General features: G+C 42.4%; 3 protein-coding genes across 5 annotated transcripts in view; 1 reads left to right on the forward strand and 2 right to left on the reverse strand.

Moving 5' to 3' along the window:
* Frl (formin-like protein) overlaps nt 1–9,174 on the reverse strand; it is a 27,336-nt gene extending 18,162 nt beyond the window's left edge. Inside the window, exons 1-2 of one of the 3 annotated variants that reach the window (XR_010574897.1) lie at nt 8,854–9,174; nt 8,530–8,750 (exon numbers count right to left, since the gene is read on the reverse strand). Coding sequence is in view for 2 of the 3 variants with exons in the window: in XM_065485517.1 (XP_065341589.1) it covers nt 8,530–8,742 (213 nt within the window). In the remaining variant the exon portion in view is untranslated. Of the gene's footprint in view, nt 1–8,529; nt 8,795–8,853 lie in introns of all 3 variants that reach the window. The other 2 variants (XM_065485517.1, XM_065485507.1) reach the window with 2 other exon arrangements.
* The window catches only part of LOC135940600 (protein MTSS 2-like), a 256,792-nt gene that overhangs the window by 52,182 nt on the left and 183,207 nt on the right, over nt 1–21,403 (forward strand). The window lies entirely within an intron of this gene.
* BRWD3 (bromodomain and WD repeat-containing protein) lies at nt 9,819–18,831 on the reverse strand. Its single transcript, XM_065485447.1, has 16 exons — nt 18,679–18,831; nt 18,520–18,578; nt 18,408–18,437; nt 18,201–18,260; nt 16,924–17,549; nt 16,231–16,457; nt 15,198–16,093; nt 14,365–14,792; nt 13,767–14,118; nt 12,790–13,377; nt 12,051–12,539; nt 11,843–11,991; nt 11,549–11,783; nt 11,272–11,494; nt 11,093–11,206; nt 9,819–10,831 (listed from the first exon to the last, which is right to left on the reverse strand). Exons 1-16 carry the CDS (start codon nt 18,758–18,760, stop codon nt 10,221–10,223), a joined length of 5,169 nt encoding a protein of 1,722 aa, XP_065341519.1. The 5' UTR covers nt 18,761–18,831; the 3' UTR covers nt 9,819–10,220.

Genomic DNA, 21,403 nt, shown 5'->3' on the forward strand with positions numbered 1-21,403 from the left:
ACTCCCGCGAGAAAAGAAAGGGAAAAGACGAGAAAGGAAGAGGACGTGATTCAAATCGTAACTGACTTCTTTGCATAACGAGGTAAATGGGGAATTTGCTGAGAAATAATCTCATTCCAAAGTACAGCAAAATTCCTATTGCGCTAAATGCAAACTATGACTAGTGTCCGTTTGTTAAAAATACAAATGAATAGCTTGCGACTTTCATCAATAAAATGAAAAGAAATCTGGGAAATTTGCGTTACATAAATATAAAGGTCTGAACATTTTTCATATTTTAATACACTCAATTTTGTTTTGGAACAAAAAAGCCACTAAATATTCAGCCTAATTCTTATTATCTCCAAAATGGTCAGGCAGTGTGCCAATTCCGCTAATGAGCTTGTATGTGTCTTGGTGTTTTTCGGCGCGCGAAGAAACAAGAATATTCGTGAAATCAGCGTGTTTCCGTCCTGTTCTGCTCCGTGCCGCCGCATAAAGAGTTCGCCTGACGCCGTAAATCGACTAATTAGAATAACAATTAGCGCGCCCAGTTACACAATGGTCATAATGCCCATTGTGTGCAGCGTTACAGCGACGTAAAGAATGGGACGAGCGCTGTATAGCTGCGGCATGTTTCCGTGCCACTCGCAAAAAATAAAATATCAGCTGAGAGAGCCGCACTTAACAGACTGTGTTCTCCACAGAACCAGCTTTACGTCAGCCGCGGGCTTTCGTGCGTGCAAATCTAGATGCAGGAAGAAAAACAGAATGATTCCAGCGACAATCACGAGGAAATGCTCTAAAACGATTAGCGAGCTTTCGGCTTTTCTATCATTGTCTGTGCTCGTTGGGTGTGTACTGTTAAAACATTACTGTGATTAAAGAGCGAGGTAAAAGATTTCAATTGTTAAATTAGGGAACCATCCATCGAATTCCAATTTTAATTCAAAATCTTCCCATGCGCCATGGAACTCCATTATTTACTTCAATTATATTCTGATTAACAGTCTATAATTGTAAAATTCCATTATGACACCTACGAACAAAACGGTTGCTTTCATGGGAAATAATTTGCGGTTAAACAGGGTCGTAAAAGAATTTGCCGACGGAAGGTGCAAGCAGAGGAACTGCAGCGCTGAGCAAGCACGATTCGAGCCAGGCCGACACTGGTGTCGGCAGGAAATATTTTATTTGCACCATGAGCACTAATGGCCATATAACACCTTCATTCCTTAGACTTGGAGCAACACGAGCTAGCATAGCATGAAACCAAGAATGCTGGCGTTGAATAAATACGCCCAAAGCAACAAAAATAAATGAATGATAAAACGAGTTTTTTTACTGCTTTGGAATGCGAGCACTGAAAATTACTTCATTCCGAACTTTTTGTTTAAAAAAGGGTTCTGATCGGAATTGTTGTGCGTTGAGGTCATCCAGAATCAATTTCATAGCTCTGCGTTTTGATGCAAGCAGAGTTGCGGGTGAATAATGGATAAACCGCTCTGCAATAGCAGTTTCGACAAAGCTGGACATTCAAGGTTGCTCCGCACTGCAAACGTGGTTACACAAGCAGGCCAAGTTTACTTGCGTTTTCTGTACGGCTCGCTTTAACACCATTATAGCCGTTTTGGCAAGCGCCGTCTTCACGCAACACTGCCCCACAAAAAAGTTGTTGTCATTCATTATCTGCGAGGCGTAGTTGTGCTGTAATGCTAGTCTTATCTGGCGGCCGTGCAAAACAAAAACTCACAGCGCGTTCCCACGAGAAAGGCAAATATTTTGGCGAGGGTGCTAATGCAAAAGGCATTTTATCGTCTCTATTTGCCTAAACGGATGGACTAAAAGCCACCGCTGGGCGCAATTTAATTTCGGACGAATCATAAATAACGGTCAGCGCTTATCTAAATCTGCCAGGAGCAGTATACTGTGCGTGAATATGAATTGACTCGTCTAGCTGTGCTTGCAGGCGAGAAACAAAGACGGTTTCAGAAGGAAGTAAAATATTAGACCTTGTAACATTTTAATTTAAATAGGTCTCACAACACCAACATATTTTTCTGTCCGGTCTCCTTCTGTTGCAGAGAAGCAAAAAATGTGGGAATGAATGAAGAAGAGTGGCGGGCAGAGGTGACTTGCCGAACCTCTTAATAGAGCCGCTGACTCGCGATTTCCAATTCTTACCATTTATGGTAGTTGGCTGCTGCCGCCGGGATAATTATCGGAGCAAAAAGCCCAAACATTACGACGACGGTACAACTGAAAGTTATTTCACCAGCGGCGATCGATATATATTTAGCTACAGAGTTTCTTTCGCATTAATTTAGCAGCTACCTTATGACTCATCGCTCGTCAATCTCGGCTTGGAAACGAGACCAACTATAAGGTGCACGTTTGAAACTGATTTTTTGTTTTACTCGAGAAAAATTATGCGTGATGCAGTAAAAATGAGCGAACAAAACAAGAAAATATGATAATTTTCAGTCACCTGCGAGTTGTTTGCCAGGAGTAATATACTTTTTCCTTTTTCTCACATGCTTTTATTCTCGACAAGATTTTGATCAATTGTGAGAGTAAATTAACATTTTCAATTTAAACATAAATTTAATTTACAAATCGTGCTTAGGGAAATATTTGAAAATATAAACAAATGACATTCTTTATATGATTTATTGATTCATAACAAACAAAAAGCATTTTCGTTTATATGTAACTTTACCCTGCCTTTCAAAGATAGCTCTTTTTCTTCCATGGATGGTGTGCAAAAAAATAGTGACCTCAGAAATTTTACTTGTGAAGATGTGTGAGCTCAAAAGACAAATATTGTATTCTCGCAAGTGCAACCGTATATTTGCTGTTGTCACACATTGGGCGAACGACCTCAGCGCGTGCGACAGTTTGACCTGACACGTATCGCTGCCACGATAAATATTATTGAATAAAAATTGACCGATTGTGCTCGATCGGTTCCCATGGGAGCCCAGAGCTGACCCTTCGACCTCCACAGACATTCCAGCAGCCATCATCGGCGGCCTAATGTAACGCTCGATCGTGACACCCCGACGACAGCACTTTGGACCAATCTGATCGTTAAAGCGGATGCCAGCGGCGAAGATTTCTGTGGCTTGGCCGATCAATTCTCCATTGATTTGAAGACTTCGGCAATATTTAATTTATTAGCACGGATGAAAAAATATTATAACCACTGAACAAAACATGCAGAAGAGCTTGTTTGTTTTTACCGTAAAATGAAAACCAATTCTAAACATTAAACCTCTTTGCTTATGCGAAACACACAGTTAAAACGGAAAGAATAAAGAAGTGATCCTCTTCATCTGAAATAAAGGCTCTTCCCCCTATAATTTCTCATGCTCCGTGCGTCATCTTTTATCGTCCACGATGTGCAAGCAAGGTGCTCATTATGTGCGCGCAAGGAAGCGAGATTTACGAGCAGCCCTCGAATTTGCATGCAGCAGGAAGTGTGCAGGCTCGATTTATTTTTATTGACGACAGAAATAATCGCAAGCGGGCAGACGCGGCGGCCGCAGGAGCGGCACTGGCTTGCGAATGACTCACGTTGGTCGGGCCAGCCGACCTAGGAGAGCTGCAGAGACAATGGTGCCGCCGCGCCTTGCACCGACCTCAAGTGAGTCAGCAGGTGAAATTGAGTCAGGGTGCCAACCCCACTCGTAAATCACGTCACGACACCAACATGTGTGTTGCGCCTCTCACTACGCGCATGCAGTAAAAATGAAAGTTGTATATTTGAAGAGTTTTGTAACAAAAATTACAACAGATGTCTGCACGGAGACTGAAACTGTTTTTTGAGTTGGGCATTAATGCATGGAAAAATTGAAAGGAGAAAAGAACGAGGGTGATTCATAAATATACGAATATTTTGCGATAGGATAGGTTTTTAATTTATAAATATCTTGACCAGGAAAAAGGGAAAGTAGTGGTTAGCTGTAAACAAATCAAACCCTTCCTTCCCTGAAATACATTTTCTTTCAAATCGTTTCAAAAAAGCTTTAATTTTCAGCTGTCGCGGAAATGTTGCTACTATTTGATGTTCACACGCAATAAATGAATAAAATAATAAGCAGTTAAAATACTGTTGTTATTATTCTTGTATTTTTTTATAATTCAGGAAAATATCTTAGTTTATGTTAAAGGAAATAATATGGTGTAGTAGAAAATAAAAAGCGATGGAAGGTGCATACATTAAAATTACACACCCAACACTATAAATTACGTGTGAATCTATTAATAGCAACACACCACAAATCAAACTGTGGTTTTTGTCAAGAGCACGCTTATTATTTCTCAAAGTACGGCCGGAGGCAAATTACTGGGATATAAACTTCCTCTAGCTTTGGCTCAGGATATCACGTGACTTCGGCAACATAAGCCAAAAGGGAATTTCCAAGAAGCACGCATCAAATTTTTCCTCACCTCTTCTCAAACACAGTTTACTTTTTCCTTCCAGTTAATTGGGTGAAGGAGAAAGAATTTGTGCGAGTGCTTTAGAGAGACGAATACATGAATTATTCGTCTTTTGAAATTCGGGAGAGAATTGCGTCGGCTTAGCGAAAAGAAAAGGAGCCGGAAACAGCGCCGCACTTCAAGATAGGAATGAGTTATGCGGCGAGACTGACGGCAAAAAATTGCAAGCGGGCAGCAAAATAATTATCTTAGTCTGGAGAAATGCAAATCGACTGGAGAGGGAGAGAAGCGCTTTTAAATCAAGCCTGTGCTAAAAATAAAATAAAGAATGCATGCATAGTAAAACTGATTTTTGTTTAAATTGTATTGATGGGACAAGCTTAACTTTAACTTCAAGGGTCATTAAATTACAGGGATTTTTGAGACATCAAATTAATTCATCTCTTAAATTTAACTAGGCCTCTTTATAAGGAACGCAGGGGTTCGATTAAATAATATTTTTCCTTGTTAGGGTTTTGTATAGCCTGCGCGTATATTTCAATTTAAAGCGAGACACCCGCTAACTCAGTTAATCGAATTTGAGCCTTGGCAGCAACGAGAAATGCACATCAATTCAAATTAAACATTCAAATGTACTCTTGTTAGCAGCCAGGCCTGACAGTTATGGATCATGAGGACAAAATTACGGGCCGAACCACCGCTCCTCCGGTCAACGCCTCCACGCCGAGATGGACCACAAAAGATAGTGGCGATTGTTCCCTATTCAGTTCTGACAGGTTACATTTGACAGCAGCAAAAGCAAAGGTGTCAACAGTGCATTTGACGCGAATTCATCTGGGTGAAAATTTCATAGTATGGGGAAGCGTGAAAATCAAAACAAACAGAGCTTTTGTTTGCTTGGCAACCAGTCCTTGACGACACATAGAAAATGCAATCGCACTAATTTCCACACACATCGGCCAGCGATAATTATGCAAATAAAACAAACAAGCGTGCGCATGCAAGAGCTTGCTTTGCATTTCGATAAATTATATTTGGAACGGCGATGGCGCTAATCCATTTTTCCAGTTACAAGTTCGGGCCGGGTTCGTGAGTGCAGCTGTCGCTCAGATAAATCAAGCAACTAACATCGGGCTGAGGGGACTAATATGTGTCTCTTTCAGAATGAAAATTTCCGCCCCTCGAATCTGTCGCCTGTCCATTTGCATACATCACAGGGGCTAATGGGATTTTGTAACACTAACCGAGCGGATTGAATGACACCCTTTTTACGGGCGGCGACAACAATGAATGGGAGCCGGGGAGAGTTCAATGAGCGTTTGCAAGTGATTCATGCAGCACAGCACACACGTGTTGCGAATAATCGCTCCTCACTTGTTGTTTTTGGAGCCACCCTGAATATCGGAATGTAGTTCTACTTGCGCAACAGCTGCTTCATCCTGCTCAAAGAGATTTTTTTGAATGGAACGGAAAAGGGTTTCATTCGTGTCGCGGCCCGAATGTTTTGATTCAATTAAAGTCCTGCTCGTTGCTGTGCTGTCGCAGTTAGACTCATTTAAATGAAATTGGATGGGGAGGAAGAAGTATCTTTTCTCAATGTTTGCACTAATCAAACAGGAGGTTAAGATTGGAACACATTAAAAAGGACACGAAAAACTGTTAGCGCGAAACGAATGACGCAAACCCAGTGCCAGCATGCTGTTCCCACTTCTCACTGTCGAAAAAGGACCGCAACAAAAGAATCTGTCCATCACTCGCCCCTCCTTTGGGGTAGATTGATTTTTCCCAGTAGGACGGCTAACTCATCCATTACCCAAACATGGACTAACGGTCCTCATTTTTCTGCCCCGACGACCAGATTCAAATCCTGTTAGTAGAGAATCGGGGAAATTGATAGTTCGACAGTAATTTTATCACCCCCGGGATGAGCGTGTTTGTGTTTTTTTGAAAGCGTGGCAACGCCGCGCTCGCTCTCGGTCTCGTCGCCGCTCTCGAGTTTATTCACCACCCCGGTCTGTTTCCCGCTGTTAATGTTGGACGCCTACACGCCGCATTGGACCAGTTGAAGCTGGCAATCTAAGCCTAATGATGCAGCTAGTTAAGACAACGCCGCGTGAATCCCGGGTTCTGACCTGAAACCAATTTTTCATCGGCGCCGATATAGCAATCGACGGGCTATCCACTACCCTCGATTTTTCACACCATTATCCAAGTTAATTAAAACACGAGACCACAGCCCGCCGAGAGTGGAATTTCATAAATTAAATCTCCGACACGCTGCGCTTGATGGAAAAGGCGTTTATCCTTTTAGATCTCTGTCGACTGCTTAAAAAGGTTTTTTGAATGGACCGGCAAACAATGCTCAAGATCGGAATTCCAATAATGAACCGGCGGTGTTCGTTATTTTGTGAAACATTTCAACGCTCGATTATTCCTCCAATAGCCGCTATTTTAAATTTGACGACAATCTTTGCGATAAATAATTGCAAAAAAAATTGACGAAATTTTGTATTTCTTAATAGATTGCTCCACAATTATTTATGCTCTCGTTATATGTGTCAGTCGGAGGGAAATGCTGCTGTCAGAGGGCCAAAGAGGATTTGGATGGAGGAGAATTTGATAAGGCGGGTCTGCGTGCTGCTGGCAGAGCAGGCGAGGATTAATATTTTGATTCGGCTCATACAGGAGGCTCTTTTCAGCTTCTTATCTTTGGGCCGGGCAAGGGTGGCTCCAAAGATTCCCTTTCACGCCTCAAAGCTCATCACTCTCCAGCTGGATTCCGATTTCGATTTCGCCGCGCGCTGTTAGGGATCTCACGGAACACACCAACAAAAAATCGCTCTCCCTTTGTACTCTCCTGGCTCTGGGGAAACGCATAAAATGACCGCGGCTGGCTTTGGATATTCTTTGACCAGAAAATATGTGTATGTTTACGACTGAGAGAGAATTCACGCGCTGTGCGGTACTGAGAAGACGCCTCTATTTTCTGGAATTTATTTATAGCCCCTTGGAGAGGGTCGCGTTATCTATTGTTAACTCGCCTTTAACGACTTAGACTTTAAAATGTTTTTAACAGCTTCGCTCTCGCTCACTGTTGCCTTTTTACCATGCAAATTCTGCTGTAAAAGTGCTTATTATCGCCTGTGAACCAGAAGCCCGGAAAGAGCGAGCTGAACGCACGCAAGGTCGTTCCCTTGGCTTTTTCCTCTCTTGCTCTCAGGTCCTACTTTTGTTTTCGAGGATTTCCTCCGCGATGAATCACGCTGCGCGTCTAATCGACCAAATTGTATGTGATGTCATTCGAATTAGGTAAGCACAAGGCACGTGCATCACTAAAAGAAGTGTGGCAATCCTGGCGTGGAGTAACATTTTTCCGGGAATACAAAGGAAGAAGTGTTTGAGCCGTTTTAAGAAGATTTAGCTTAAGATTTACGCAATTTTGATATACAAGCGAGGAGTGATAAACAAAATTCTGCAGCAAAGACGTAGCTCAGGAAATAAAATTTAAAAAAATAATACTTTAGTTAAATTAGGTGGAGGATACAGGGCAGAATAATAACATAATTTTGCCATCTGTTCTGCACAGCAGCCAGCCACGTACATATATATTGTTTTACTGAGGCGCATTAAACTAACCGAATAAACACAATCAGGTCGCTAAAAGGTGACATAATCATGCTGATTCACTACGCCGGTTTGAGGCCTGTCTGAATTACTTTCCACTCGGCTGAGAGACGACTGTCTGGAGCCAGTGCGTGTGTGTTATTAATTGCCTCGGCTGGAGCAAAAAAGCCCGATAAACGGCGTGAATGAGGGTCAGAAAGCAGACTTGCGGCGCCCATTGCGCCCATATTATCTTGTAATCAAGCGTGCGGACGTAACTCAATTAACAAAGCCACTCAAGTCAATAGTCCCCACTTGGTTGCATTATTCTTGTGAATCTCTTCGAATATGTATTTAGATTCAACAAGAGCAAAGGCCGGGCAAGAAAATATTTACTTTAAATTTGAGATTACTCAATACCAGAGTTACAAATGTTTTCAAAGACAACGGAAACAAACATTTAGTATTTTTTGTTGGGTCAAGATAAAAAAAAATTGTACTTGCCAGGACTTTTGTAAACCTCTTCTCGATCTCGCTGACATCCCTGGGCATCGGCTGTTGCATTTTCTCGCCGCGGGTTGACGCCCTGAGGGTGCCCGTGCGGATGGTCCCGGTCAGCTGGGACCGTGGCAACAGGGTGGTGGGGCGTGCCTTCAGGGTGCCGCTGTAGCCGGCGTCCTGGGGTGGATCGACGCCCTTCGTGATCGCGGCTCCCATGGTTGCGCCTGAAAATGCGACACACCAGCGGATGAGTCCCTGTTCCTGGGAGCTGCCATCGAAAACACGAAATGACACGGCATGCAAAATAAAAAGCGTAGGTAATCCAACCTGTTCGTGATTCACTCGACCGCTGGGATTCGACCGCAATAAATCACATCGCGACCGATGTACACAAGAGAGATCTCAACTCTCGGTTTTCGGCGGTGCGGGCCAAATGACAAAGTCGGAACTGTCCACTACCCTTTAAAGGTCTAGGGGTGCGAGCCGACCTGTTACCAACGGAAGCGCGCGCGAGCGGTACCGACAAGGCGAACCTTCAATTCTTCGAAGCGGCTCAAAATTGCGATGACACGCTTGCGTCGACACAACTCTACACACTGCTCTCTGATCGCTCTGTTGTTGACGGTGACTACGAAACCATCCCACTCATGCTTTACTCCCGTTTCGCTTTGTAGACTAGCAAGAGCGCGCTAAAAGAACTAGTTTAGTTCCGTTTACTTACGTGAGGAGGCAGCGGCTGCAAAAGAGAGTCAACACGTAGTATGACAATATGTAGTGTGATCAATTTTAATCCGGTAAGACAAAAGTCGGTTTAACCGGTTACCACAAAGGCATAATAATACAATAATATTATCATATAAAAAATGACGATTTTATTTTGACTGGTCAGTTATTTTCAAAACCATACGCCCCACCCATGCCCTCTATGTTGGCGGCAAGACAATTCACCCAGTTAGTTTTGATTTTAAGGATTTTAAGTTTAAGGTGCAATTAATTTACAGTATTTCGAATGATTTCGATGGATAGAAGTTTCTACTTTTCCAGCATAGATTTCGTCAGTTAAGTCGAATAATCAGACAGTTATAAACTTTGGTTATCAATACGCTGAGAAAACGGGATTATATTGAACCAGATTAACTAAGAAAATTTAGAAATTAACTAGACGCAGCACTCAGGTCAGTGCTACGGAAAACTCGTCCTTATGCTTTAAGTTAACAGCTGGTAGAATGTCGAATTTCAAACAGGTGTAGAATTTTGGAAGCACGTTTGCATTTAATAAAACCTTCATTGGTTAAATAGTACAAAAGTGTTTTTTATTTGTACGCTTGTACGGCAAATTGAATCAATACTGACTGTACTTTGTTGGGGAGATCAGTAGCATAAAAGTAACTTTGCATTTCAGTCTTGCTGTTTGATATTAGAATAGAGAAACTGAGATTGATCCGGGTAAGGCAGTCACTTTAACGGCTCAACATGTGTAACTCAAAATGTGATTAAAAGTCTGTCGCTACTGTGCGAAATGCAAACATCACAATGTGGCAGTGAATGCTATCATGTATTTCGTTTGGCTCGATTGTTTTGAGTGGATTTGCCACGGATTTTACAAAAATAGTTTGTAGTCTGCACTCATACAGGAATGAATTGGTATGAACAAAAATTTAAAATTCACTACAGTAAATTGTGTGAGTGTGGTGTCAGTCAAAAACACTCCTTCCTTTCTCAGTCAGCTTTCGGATTCTGCCTCTGCTGCTCACGCTAATGGCGGGAGCCTCTTCTTCCTCTTCGCTTCCACTATCAGATCCGATACAATTTCGTTTCACTACACGTCTTGACTTCCTCGGTTTGATTTCTTCTTCACTCCCCTCGTGATAGGACACCACCTTTTGCTGCCTGCGATTTCTATCGCTCTGTTTAGGGGCCGGCACAGCTCTCTTCGGCCTCTTCCGCTTCTCGGTACTGCTGTCTGAATCACTGTCTCTGCTTCGGACGCGCTTCTTAGCAGCTGCAGCCCTCTGCGGTCGCTTTGACTTTTTTCTGCTTCCATATTCTTCATCGTCGTCGTCATCATCATCCTCAGAAGACTCCGACTGGTCTTCTGAAGAGTTGTCTGAATCGTCAGAGGAGTAGTATCCGATTTCAGCAAAGTTGGCTGACTCTGGCCGGCTCCCACTTGGTGAGCTGCCACCTTCATCAACGTCATCTTCGTCTTCGCTTGATGAGCATTTTTTGTTTTTATTTGTTTTCTGTTGAGAAGGTTGTCTGGAAGGTCCAGCTTTGCTCAAAGTGCCATTATTTATCAAGGCAGCTGGGGAAATAATAACACTATTAATATTATATTCATAACATAAACAAATCAGATTGCAAAAAACCCAAAACGTACATTGCCAAACCCAATAAAAAAAACAACAGCACACACTCAAGCGATTGGCTAGTAGCAAAAGCAAAGGCCTAGGTTGTTTTTGTTAGATGAGCATAATTATATGCTAGGCGAAATTTCAATGAACCAGGGTGCATTAATGTAAAGCACACAAACACAAGTGGTGAGACCATAAATATCTCAACGTACTTAGTGCGGAAGTGCTAGTTGAATGATCAGAGGACACAGCTAAATTTAAGCTGTTCCTACTTGAGCTGGCCACACTCTCGTCAGAGTCACTTGATATCCTGAGTCGTCTGGATACTAAGTTGACAAATTTCAAGTTTCATCCTCAAAAATTGTCTCATTAAATGTGAAGACTAACATACCTCCGTTTGCCATGGCGATCCGTTTTCGACCTCTGGTGAATGAACTGACTGATGAAGCAGTTGAACCCCCACTACTGCTTTTTTTGGCTGAAGAACGCGTAGTTATTGCTGAGATCCCGTTGGTAACCTTTGCTGATTTTTTCTGCTGAGCCCTCCACTCTGCCAATATCGGTTGGAAACTGCCTTCAAACAGGTTTGACAAGCGGACAGTCATCGAGTACACCTGCAGTAGAAGAAAATCAATCAAACAAATTGGAAAGGTTCGAATAATACGTACCATAGATTTTCGGTTTGTGTTGTAGTTTTTAGAGTTGGTAAAGATTAATCGCATGTTCTTTCCAAACTCAACTGGATCATTGTAATCGCCATTTTCCAAAGAATCACGTACAGTTGACAGGTCCATTGGGTTTTGCACTATGTCAAGGTAATCACTAAATTCTGTCACATCGACCGGCTCCTTGAAGGGCCCAGCGTCTTTGTTGTTCATCACAATGTGCAACAAGTCAGAGCATCTAAGTGTTGAGAAATATATTAATATCCAAGAAGTGTTTTCTTTTTGGTAGACACTCACTTCTCTTTCCACTCGTCAGGGTCAGCTTCCATTACCGGCTGAGACTTCTTCCTCGGACTCTTGCGAGATAACTCCTTTGCTCCTGTGACCTCGCCATCAGAGCTTTCGGATTTGTATGTACCCATCAGTCTGTGATACTCTTCGACCACCTTAAAATGAAAAACAATCTGCTGGCTGATGCTTTACGAAGAAAATCAGTTTGACTTACAGAAATGCTTGAATTTTGGATCACATGCAAGCAGAGATCAGTCAAGATATTGGCCTGTTTGACAATCTGACTCTTCCTTTGATTAAAAATTTCAGCGTTGCTGGCGATGTAGCGAACATCAAACTGCAGGGCTTGCACACTGCGATAGAAGCGGTTCTCGAGCCTGGCTCTGATCATGGACAGGTCCATGGGGTAGGCAATGACTAGCGCATAGGACGGGTAATGACTTAGATCAACAGGTGCGCTGAATGGCTCTGCCACCGACAGCCCCATGATTGTGTCAAAGGCTTGCAGCAGTCTTTGACACTCCAAATCACGCTCCCCACTAGGGAGCCACAGCTGAGGGTCGACCGACTTAAACAACGAAGCTTCAATCTCTTGAGGCAGCACGCTGACAGAGCCGCCCTTATCAGCAGGGAGCCGATCAGGATCAACCACCTCTATGTCCCATGGACTCATCCGCTCACCTTCTCCGTTATCCCAAACAACCTGAAAAAAAACTTTGATTTAGATTACCTCTAAACATTAAAGAATTTATGAGGCCATTAAAATGATAACACTAAAAACCCTTAGATAAACTGAGACATTGATATAAATATAATGAAATATTTATATGGTGGAATAAGGATTTAATTAAGTGCCCTTAAATTTCAATCTAGGGTTTCATGTTGAGCATCCTTAAAGAAGCTCAACGCGCACCCTGGAAGCCATAACTGGCACACCTAGGGAGTAGTAATACCTTAAAGCACTGGAATGGAGAGTCTGGAAAATCCAAGTCTGCTGGATTATGGGCAGATATTTTCCCAATCCACCAAGAGTCATCAATTAGGCTTCGGAACTGCTCGCCAACCGTCCAGTTCTTCTCCATAGCCGTTTCGTAATACTGCCGCAAGACTAAAAAGTCAATTACGTCCGGAATGTCGTGGTACTTTATGTTGAAGTAGGAGGTGAACGCGCCAGTGTCCACGTTCATGATAGCAAGCCGCAGGCAGCACAGCCGAGGCGGTTTGATTTCGTACTTGATGCCGACCACCTTAACAAACTCCACCTCTCTGAGCGTCATTTTAAGCCATGGCTCGCACTTGGCCCCCGGGTCGTAAATCTTCTTTGTTCGTACAGCGTTTAAGTACATCTGGTGGCCTTGTCTGAAGTAGACAACCTCGTCACCAATCTGCGGGAAGTAGGGCGTTTTTCGGGGCATTGTCTCATTCAGCCACTCGGACGGTTTGAACTGCTCTGGCACTTCTTTGATGTTGCTAGCTAGCAGCTTGGCTGTGGCCGGGTTGCGTACAGTCCTCGGTGGCGAGACGTCATCCTCATGCCTCACCTATGGAGCATACAATTAGAATGAGTAGGAAGAAGAGAAAACTGACTCTGAATAAGAATGATCCGATTAAAACATCTTTGTGATGATAAAATTTGATGGGGTTATCCAAGCTTTAAACTTGACAAGTCAGAATTTTTGGAATGCACAAATGATTATCAGCAACTGCATAATTGAAGGACTTGAAAATTAGGTCAATGTTGTTATGTGCCACACTTAAGTTAATTATTTTAGGAAACTGATTTTTCAATTAATTTTTCAACCAAATTTGTTAAGAGTTTTCTCAAAACCTGCAAAGATTTAAAATTTACGTAATTTCAAAATTCAAAAAGGAAAGCTGTGTTTCAATACATTCATGTTGAATTAAAGGCACATTAAAATTTAGTCCCTACCGTCTTTTTGGGTGCTTGTCGCAATCGAGAATCACGCTTGACTCCACTGGTTCCTGGCTGAGAATCATTGTCATGTTGATCATCTTCATCAAGCGAATCATCATCATCATCTTCTTTCTCTTGCGAAGATCTCCGCATCATAACAGTAGAGCGACGGCTTCTCTTGGGTGGTTGCAAAGTGGCCTGTCGGTCAGAGTTTGTCTCCGCAACCCAGTCTGAGTAGTCGCTGCTGTCCGAGTCGTTGCTCATAATATCAGAGTCGCTATCGGAAGTATCGCTACTGCTACTGCTTGATGTGCCTGGCAGATCTCTAGAATCAACAAAATCTGCACCAAGAACGGATGTCCTCGTTCTGAAATTAAGCAAGTGCAATTGTATGTGTTAATATTCAGAATTGAACCTACTCTCATTAAGATGCAAATAAAAATATGCACGGCTAGCAAACTGATTGAATTAGTCGTTAAAGAAATCTGGCTTTTAAAAGAATATATAAAATAATATATTTCTTAGTTCAAACATGACCTTCATGATGGGATTAAGAACGTAAGTAGATTTTAATAAGAATATTCCTATTAAAATAATATTACACTTCTAATACCTGTAGTTATGATTGTTCTCATTGGCACGGTTCCTTTTAGGAAGCTTCTTCGTTGTTTTGGTTTTTGGCACTTGCGGTGGTTCAGTCTCTACGGTAATGGGCTGCTTTTTGCTCTCATGATCAAACAGCTTCATCTCCTCTTCTCCCAAGGCACAGTGTTGCTTCATGATGCGTTCCTCTTCATGATGACTAATCTGTCGAACGAGATCTTTCTTGAGCCAGATACAGCACTCGACATTTTGCTGCCAGTTTCCACCAGACTGTCTCACTCCTTCCATGTCCGCGTTCCTCCTTGCTGGTGCGTTTGCACCAGATCTGTTTGGTGATGGCTCCACTGGCGGAGACCTGGCGTAAGCGTGGTCATTAACCGCTGGATCAACAATCTGCATTGGCTCATCAGCTGGCTCATCAACTGCGGGTTCCTCGTTCTGCAACATTTCAAAAAAGTGGTTGTACATACCTTGGATTGAAGAGGTCTTAAGATAATCCTTGTGAGAGCGGTTTACTAAATGTAACGAGGAAACAACATTCATTTCTAAGTAAACTTACTTTTTAAAAGTTAGCTACCAATTAATTATTGCTGTTGCAATCTAGTTTTGGAGATTATTTTTGTTTTTTTGATCAAAATCAGGTTATAAATTGAATGGGTCAAAATCGATAAAACCTTGCTAGGAGCAACAACAAAAATTACTGGTTGAAATAAACATAATCCAACGACGGACACAGACCTTCTGCGCAATAACTTTTTTGACTACAAAGACGCATAAATTCATTTACAAATAAAATATTCCTGAAATTCACTAAAATTTTGGGGGTACACGAGTTTTACAAACCTGGTCATTCTGACGAGCCAGCTGCTCAATCATCTCGTCAATGTTTGATCGCGCTATGGGCTGTGCCGCAGCAATCTCCTCATCACCATCATCATTAACCACCACATTGGGCACCAGCTGCTCATCCTTGAGCTTACATCTTCCCGGCACCAGCCGCTGCATCTCAGGGGGGTAGGGGTTGCCATCAATGTTAACCAAGAATGGCGGCGGCATCAGGTGCGGCGCAATCTGCGTCTGTTCGTCAAGCACCCAATGATTTGAATCCCTCGTCAGGGGTCTGTAGTCAGTGTGGAAGAACATGTCTTTTGGCAACTTTTTGTACTGTTCGTTTTCGCTCAGGCTGAACACAAGTAGATGACCGTGCGAGTCAGTGGCGGCAATCTTGTCGCCGTCTGGCGACCACTTGGCGTCGTAGACAGCGCCATACCCCTGGCCTTCGATATGGTTCTGGAAAGACTTGGTCTTCTCGCCTTTAGTCACATCCCATATGTTAATCTGCCCGTCGTGACCCGCACTAAGCATCAGGTTCTGGCAAATAGGGTGCCTCTCAAGCACAAAAAGTTCCTCCGTGTGGCTTTTGAGGCAGTGGATGAGGTTGCCTGTGGCAGCCTCCCACACACGCAAAATGAGATCGTTGCTCGCGGTGACCAAGTACAAATCGTTTAAGGCCCACGCGACCATGGAGACCTTGAGCTTTATTTTCACTTCTTCTTCTGTCGGCTCATGAAGGCGTTTCTGCATGTCAAGCACTCTGTGTTGCCACTTCGCAGCTTCGTACCACCACACTACGGCCGTTCCATCCTTGGCACCTGACACAAAACGTAGGCCTTTTGATGCCCACTGAATACTGTCAACCCGGTCGGTGTGGACTTTAGTTTCCATTATTCCTACAGGACCTGAAATATTTTTTTTCTTATTTAGAAGTCTAATCCATACAAAATTAGAACGGATTTTACTACCCATTCTACTGTTGCAACTACATGAAAGGAAAATTATACAAGAAGTTTGATTTTCATTTAAGCATTTGAATTACCTTCGTCCCCAATCATGTTGTAAATTCGTACATGGTGGTCAGCACTACCTGCAGCAAGGAAGACGCCACCATGGCTGAATGAGGCACTGATTATTTGAGCTTGACCTGGACGTATTTTTTCCAGGTACTGTATTGGTTTTGGATTGAACACAACGTCCTTTCCCAGTCTGCTGTGAGTGTAGGTCCAAAATGCGACCGACCCATCAGCGCTAGTGGTCACCAAGTACCTAAAACATAACATTGCTTTGAATTACCTTATTCTGTAAGATTGTTGGCATTACTTTGTTCGCCTTGTGAGATGTCAGGGTTTTACCTGAGGATATTATGATCAATAATAATTGCTTACCAATATGCAAAGTCAAATTTCAAGCACCCACAAGGAAGAGCGAAGAGAGAAACTCAGGAGGTATAAATAAATGCACCGCAAGAGCCTCCCTCTGGAGGGGTCGATTTATACTTTCACATCCCTCCACCAACTTTACATAAACAAATTTAAAACCCACAAACAAAGCATGAGCGCTGGTGTGGTTCTTATTTGCTAGTAAATAAGTGCACAAACACATTAATAAAGGAAGAAAACAAAAACCTAGCTAAAGTTTGACAATATCCTTACATATTGGTACACAACAATTATTATTGATCGTAATATCGTCAGTTAAAACCCTGACAGATTGTCCAATTTACAGGACATACCTATAGTCTATGGTTTCAGGATAAGGACACCAACGGACAGAGGTGATGGTGCCTGAGTGCGCGCACAAGACCGCTACTGGAGCCGTGGTCTGCAGGCACCAGACACGGACAATCCTGTCCACACTACCCGCAGCCAGCAAGGTGTTTTCCGGGTTAATGTCAATGTCAGTTATCTCCTGAGAGGCGCCCCTGAGCGTGGCCATCAGCCGACCGGAATGGACCTCCCAGATCTTGACAAGCAAGTCATCGGCACCCGTTATGATGAACCGGCCACTTTTGTCAAAGAGCACGCAGAACACCGCTGACAGGTGGCCCAGGGTGCGGTGGTTCAGCTGCATTCTCGAGTACAGGCACGCGTTCTGAATGCTTGACTGGAGCAAGCGCGAGCTGTTCTCCCTGCCGAACAGCAGGTGGACCGGGTTCCGAATGTCTCTTCTTGCTGTCTGCGCGAGGTTGGAGAGGTGCACAAGTTTCGAATTCCGCACAAGCCCGGAAGTGAGCGGCTGCAAAATGGAGTACTGTCCAATTCCCTTGAGAGCACAATTGTCTTTGGGCAAGCCCTGCGACCACAAACGCTGGCATAGCTGCAGCAGGTGATCATCATCTACTTGAGAGTTCTTGGTTTCCTGTATTACGAAGAATTAATATCAATATCTATACTTCTTGCTGTACCAAGAGAGACTAATCGATGTTATCAGAGATTTAGGGCTAGTCAAAGAAAAATACTTGAAACTTTTTAGTCGTGAATGAAAATTATTTTAATAAGAATGAAAAGGCACCAACATGAAGAGAAAGGTTAGGTTTTGAAATATTTAATCCCTACGGTATGATGAAAAACTATGTAAAAACTCTTGTTGAATAAAAAACAAAAAAAATTAATAAAATTCGTAACCTGCAAGGCTTTATTTAAAGAATTCTCGATAAAGTTTTAAACAACAAGCGCTCCTTGTGCAGCCATGTGTGCGAGGCAAGCGATCGCGTTCTGCCTCGCGATTGGCTGTCAGCGAGTCGCCAGCCAAGACTCCCCTCGTCGCTATGCCCAAGGCCAACTGCGGCGTCCGCGTAAGCGAATCAAAGGGTGGGAGCTCTCTGCTATTATTGATGTGGCCCGGTCGAAGACCCCTGAATTAGCCCTAAATACGCAAATTTTTGCAAATTGTTTTCGGGGTCGAGTCAAAAAATTTAATTTGTTCACGAATCGTTCGAATGGGAGGGGCATGAGGGATATTTCTGAGTCGGCCGAAAATTCGGCCCGAATTCTGCCGAATTTGACTTACCAATTCGTCGAAAGACTGATGATGGGAATCGCCTTTCCAGTCGATGCGTTTGGGCAAAACCTGAAAAAAAATTTCGTCTTTAGAGGCCGCCGAATCCACGCCAAAAAGTCGAAATTGCGAGTCGAGGACTGTTAAGTTTGCCGACCCCACGTGGAAAGCACGAGGCGAAGCAAGACTGCAAATTATTGTCATAAATTCAGCACTCACCTTCTTAGCCTCGAGTTGCTCTTTCAAAGCCTGTAACAGACATGTGTCGAGAACGTTAATCCACGAAGAGCATAAAAAGGCTCTGATAATAATCATTTGAAACACAACTCACCTTGCCAATATCCACGAACGGGCCCTTGCTTAAATATTTGGCAATCAAAAAGTGCAGCTCTGTAAAGAAACGTTAAGGGTAATGAGATAGTATGTGGTCGCGTTCGAAGTGGCGACTTGCACTTCGGAATTTAGCTGCATTGGCAGCCCGCAAACTAACCTTTTGACGTGCCAGATAATTCAACAGAATTTTCACGGTCCATATTCACGTCCAAGCAAGAGTGATTACCAGGCAAGCTCATCAAAATTCCCTATTTACTGATCACGAACCAATGGCATCCATTTCATTTAGTAGAGCTTCAAATTCACCTTTTTGCTTTTATTGTGGGACAGCCGCAGCCGCATGCGCGCAACGGACTTGTTCCGGCGCGGTGGGATACATTTTCCAATTTCATCCGCAACGTAAAATAAACACCCGAAGCGCTCTTGTCAACTCAAATTTGATACTGCTTTTAGCTAAAAATGAAAGTTAAATTCCTTTCATTTCCATCGTAAATAGTATAAACAAACGAATTTTGACTTTACGATCGAATGAAAAGCATGAAATATTGATAAATTTCCAATCGAGAATTGAGAGGGAAAAGTCCAAAAAGACGTTACGTTTGAAATGAACCAATCCCAGCGTACTTCCTATGAGTGTTTCAAGCGCGGTAAAAAGCTGGACTCTTTGAAACTTTATTGCTACCTCTCCTGCGTAGCTCTGATGAGTTAGCTAAATTTAGCCATCTATTCTGCACCACCAGAGCACCACCAAATTCAGTAATATTATGTTAAGAAAATCATTAATATTTTTTAAATTAGCACAGCAACCAATGATGATAGCGGTAACTGTGTCTAAAAGAGATAAAAATTGAACATCTTAAAATTATATCGACTTGAAAGTTTTAAAATTTTTCCAAATTTTTGCTCAGTCAATTGGCCTGTATGGAATATAAAGCGAATTACCACACACACTAACTGCCTGTTCAAATATTTTCAGGTTTCATTGATTTCTAAAACCGTACAAACATAGCAAAAACAACTTTAAATGAAAACATGAGCGGTAATTTCTGTAATTTAATTACTATACGCTCATTAGAAAATAATTTGCAATTCATTTACTAATAAATCAAATAGAAAAGTTAAAATTAACATGAATATGCACGGGGTCAAAAGCAAAAACTATCTGAAAAATGAAAAATGTTTATTATTTCTCGATAGATGCAAATGTAGGCAGATGTACGCGAGGTTGTCACGGCTGTAAGAAATAATTAAGAAATTAAGTGCAGCTTCCTCAGTGTGTAGCAAGCTATTTATTTTTCCATAATATGACCTATCTGTCAATGAAAATTTGTGCCTCCCTAAAATATAAAGCTTTGGTGCAAGAAATCAAATTTTGCGTTCCACCCAGGCTAATACTCGGTGCAATTTCCGTAATGGAAACATTGGTGCTTAATATAATGGTCTAAAAGCGACAACAAAAGGTCTCTAGTGGCGAATGCAGCAAGATTAATTGCACCGGCAACAATCGGGCACTTTTTGAATGCCACGCACCGCGCAACTCTCAAGTCTCATCGTTCATCTACAAATTAGAGCGAGCGGCACGAATGAGCGCTATAAATTATACGGCTTTTATTTTAAAGAATTGTCCCAACTGCGACGAGAAGCAGGTGCCGAGGATTTGTTGTTTTTGCTCGCGAGAACTCCAACAAATCACACCACTCATTGCACAACACCCACAACACCGCGCGCCTGTTTACAGAAAATTTTTTCACAGAAATAACAAAGCAGAGATATAGATGCGTTGCGAATTTCAAAATTATTCCCTCATCAACAAAGTTGGCTTATCTTAACCGTTCTTAACAGCGAACAACATACATCATAAATATATATAAATCATAATTACAACATAAAAGCTACTGTTTCGGCTGTTTAATAGTATTTACCTTACAGAATTTCTATAATGAATTTTGATAAAAATAATTAATGTTAAAAAATACCCAGCATTTTTATCAGAGGACTGATTATCCATCCTAGCCTTTTATAATATTATATTTTTTTGCTCTTTTTCCCCTTTTTATCCCTGTCCTCTCGGACCGGGAAGGGCGCGCACTGCACTAGCATGAATGCTGAAACCCGGGTGCGAATAACACCGCGAACGGATAACATGGGCGCACGAGGCCGCACAGGGACCCAGCCCACTCAAGGGCCACTTGCCTCCGCACCGAGGACTGCATTGAAACGCTAGACATTCGTCCCGTGAAGCCAAATCACGCATGCTGGAAAGGTGCAAAGCAGCCCGTTGAGCAATTTGAGCATTTTGGGTCACTAAAATAACCATTTTTTGTCATCTCTGACATTGGGTGGCCAGTATTAGATCTCCGAACTGCTCAAATACCTCCCATTGCTTTGACACTTCTGAGAATGCCTTCTAACAATGCGAGCCAACGGGCTGGTTTTAGATTCTAACCAGAAAATTTAATAATAAATTAATACATATTGTATGAAAAAAGCTAAAATTATGAAAATGGTTTCATAGGATCAAATAACAGTGTCCCCTTTTTAGAATCTGTGAACTTAAAATTAATCAATAATTGAAGTTACGAGTGTTCGCAGTTGGCTGCTGTTTTTTCCTAATGACGATAATATTTAAAATTCTGCTCTAACTTTTAAACCCTTGAGGATTAATTGTAAGTCTTTTAGACCTGCCTGGCCTTGGCAAATCTTTTAATCTCTCCCCCACCCCCAAGAACAGAGCCGCATGGAGTCGTATATTGTGTATTCAAAAAGTCAAACACCAAAAATGTGTTACATCGATAAACGTGGTGAATTTGAGGGAGAAATGCATGTTGTTGAGCAGGGGTTTGACGCCGCCTGGCGAAAAGAGCTAAATCAATCAAAGCCAG

Source organism: Cloeon dipterum, chromosome 1 (genome assembly GCF_949628265.1).
Source record: "Cloeon dipterum chromosome 1, ieCloDipt1.1, whole genome shotgun sequence".
Classification (NCBI taxonomy): Eukaryota; Metazoa; Arthropoda; class Insecta; order Ephemeroptera; family Baetidae; genus Cloeon; species Cloeon dipterum.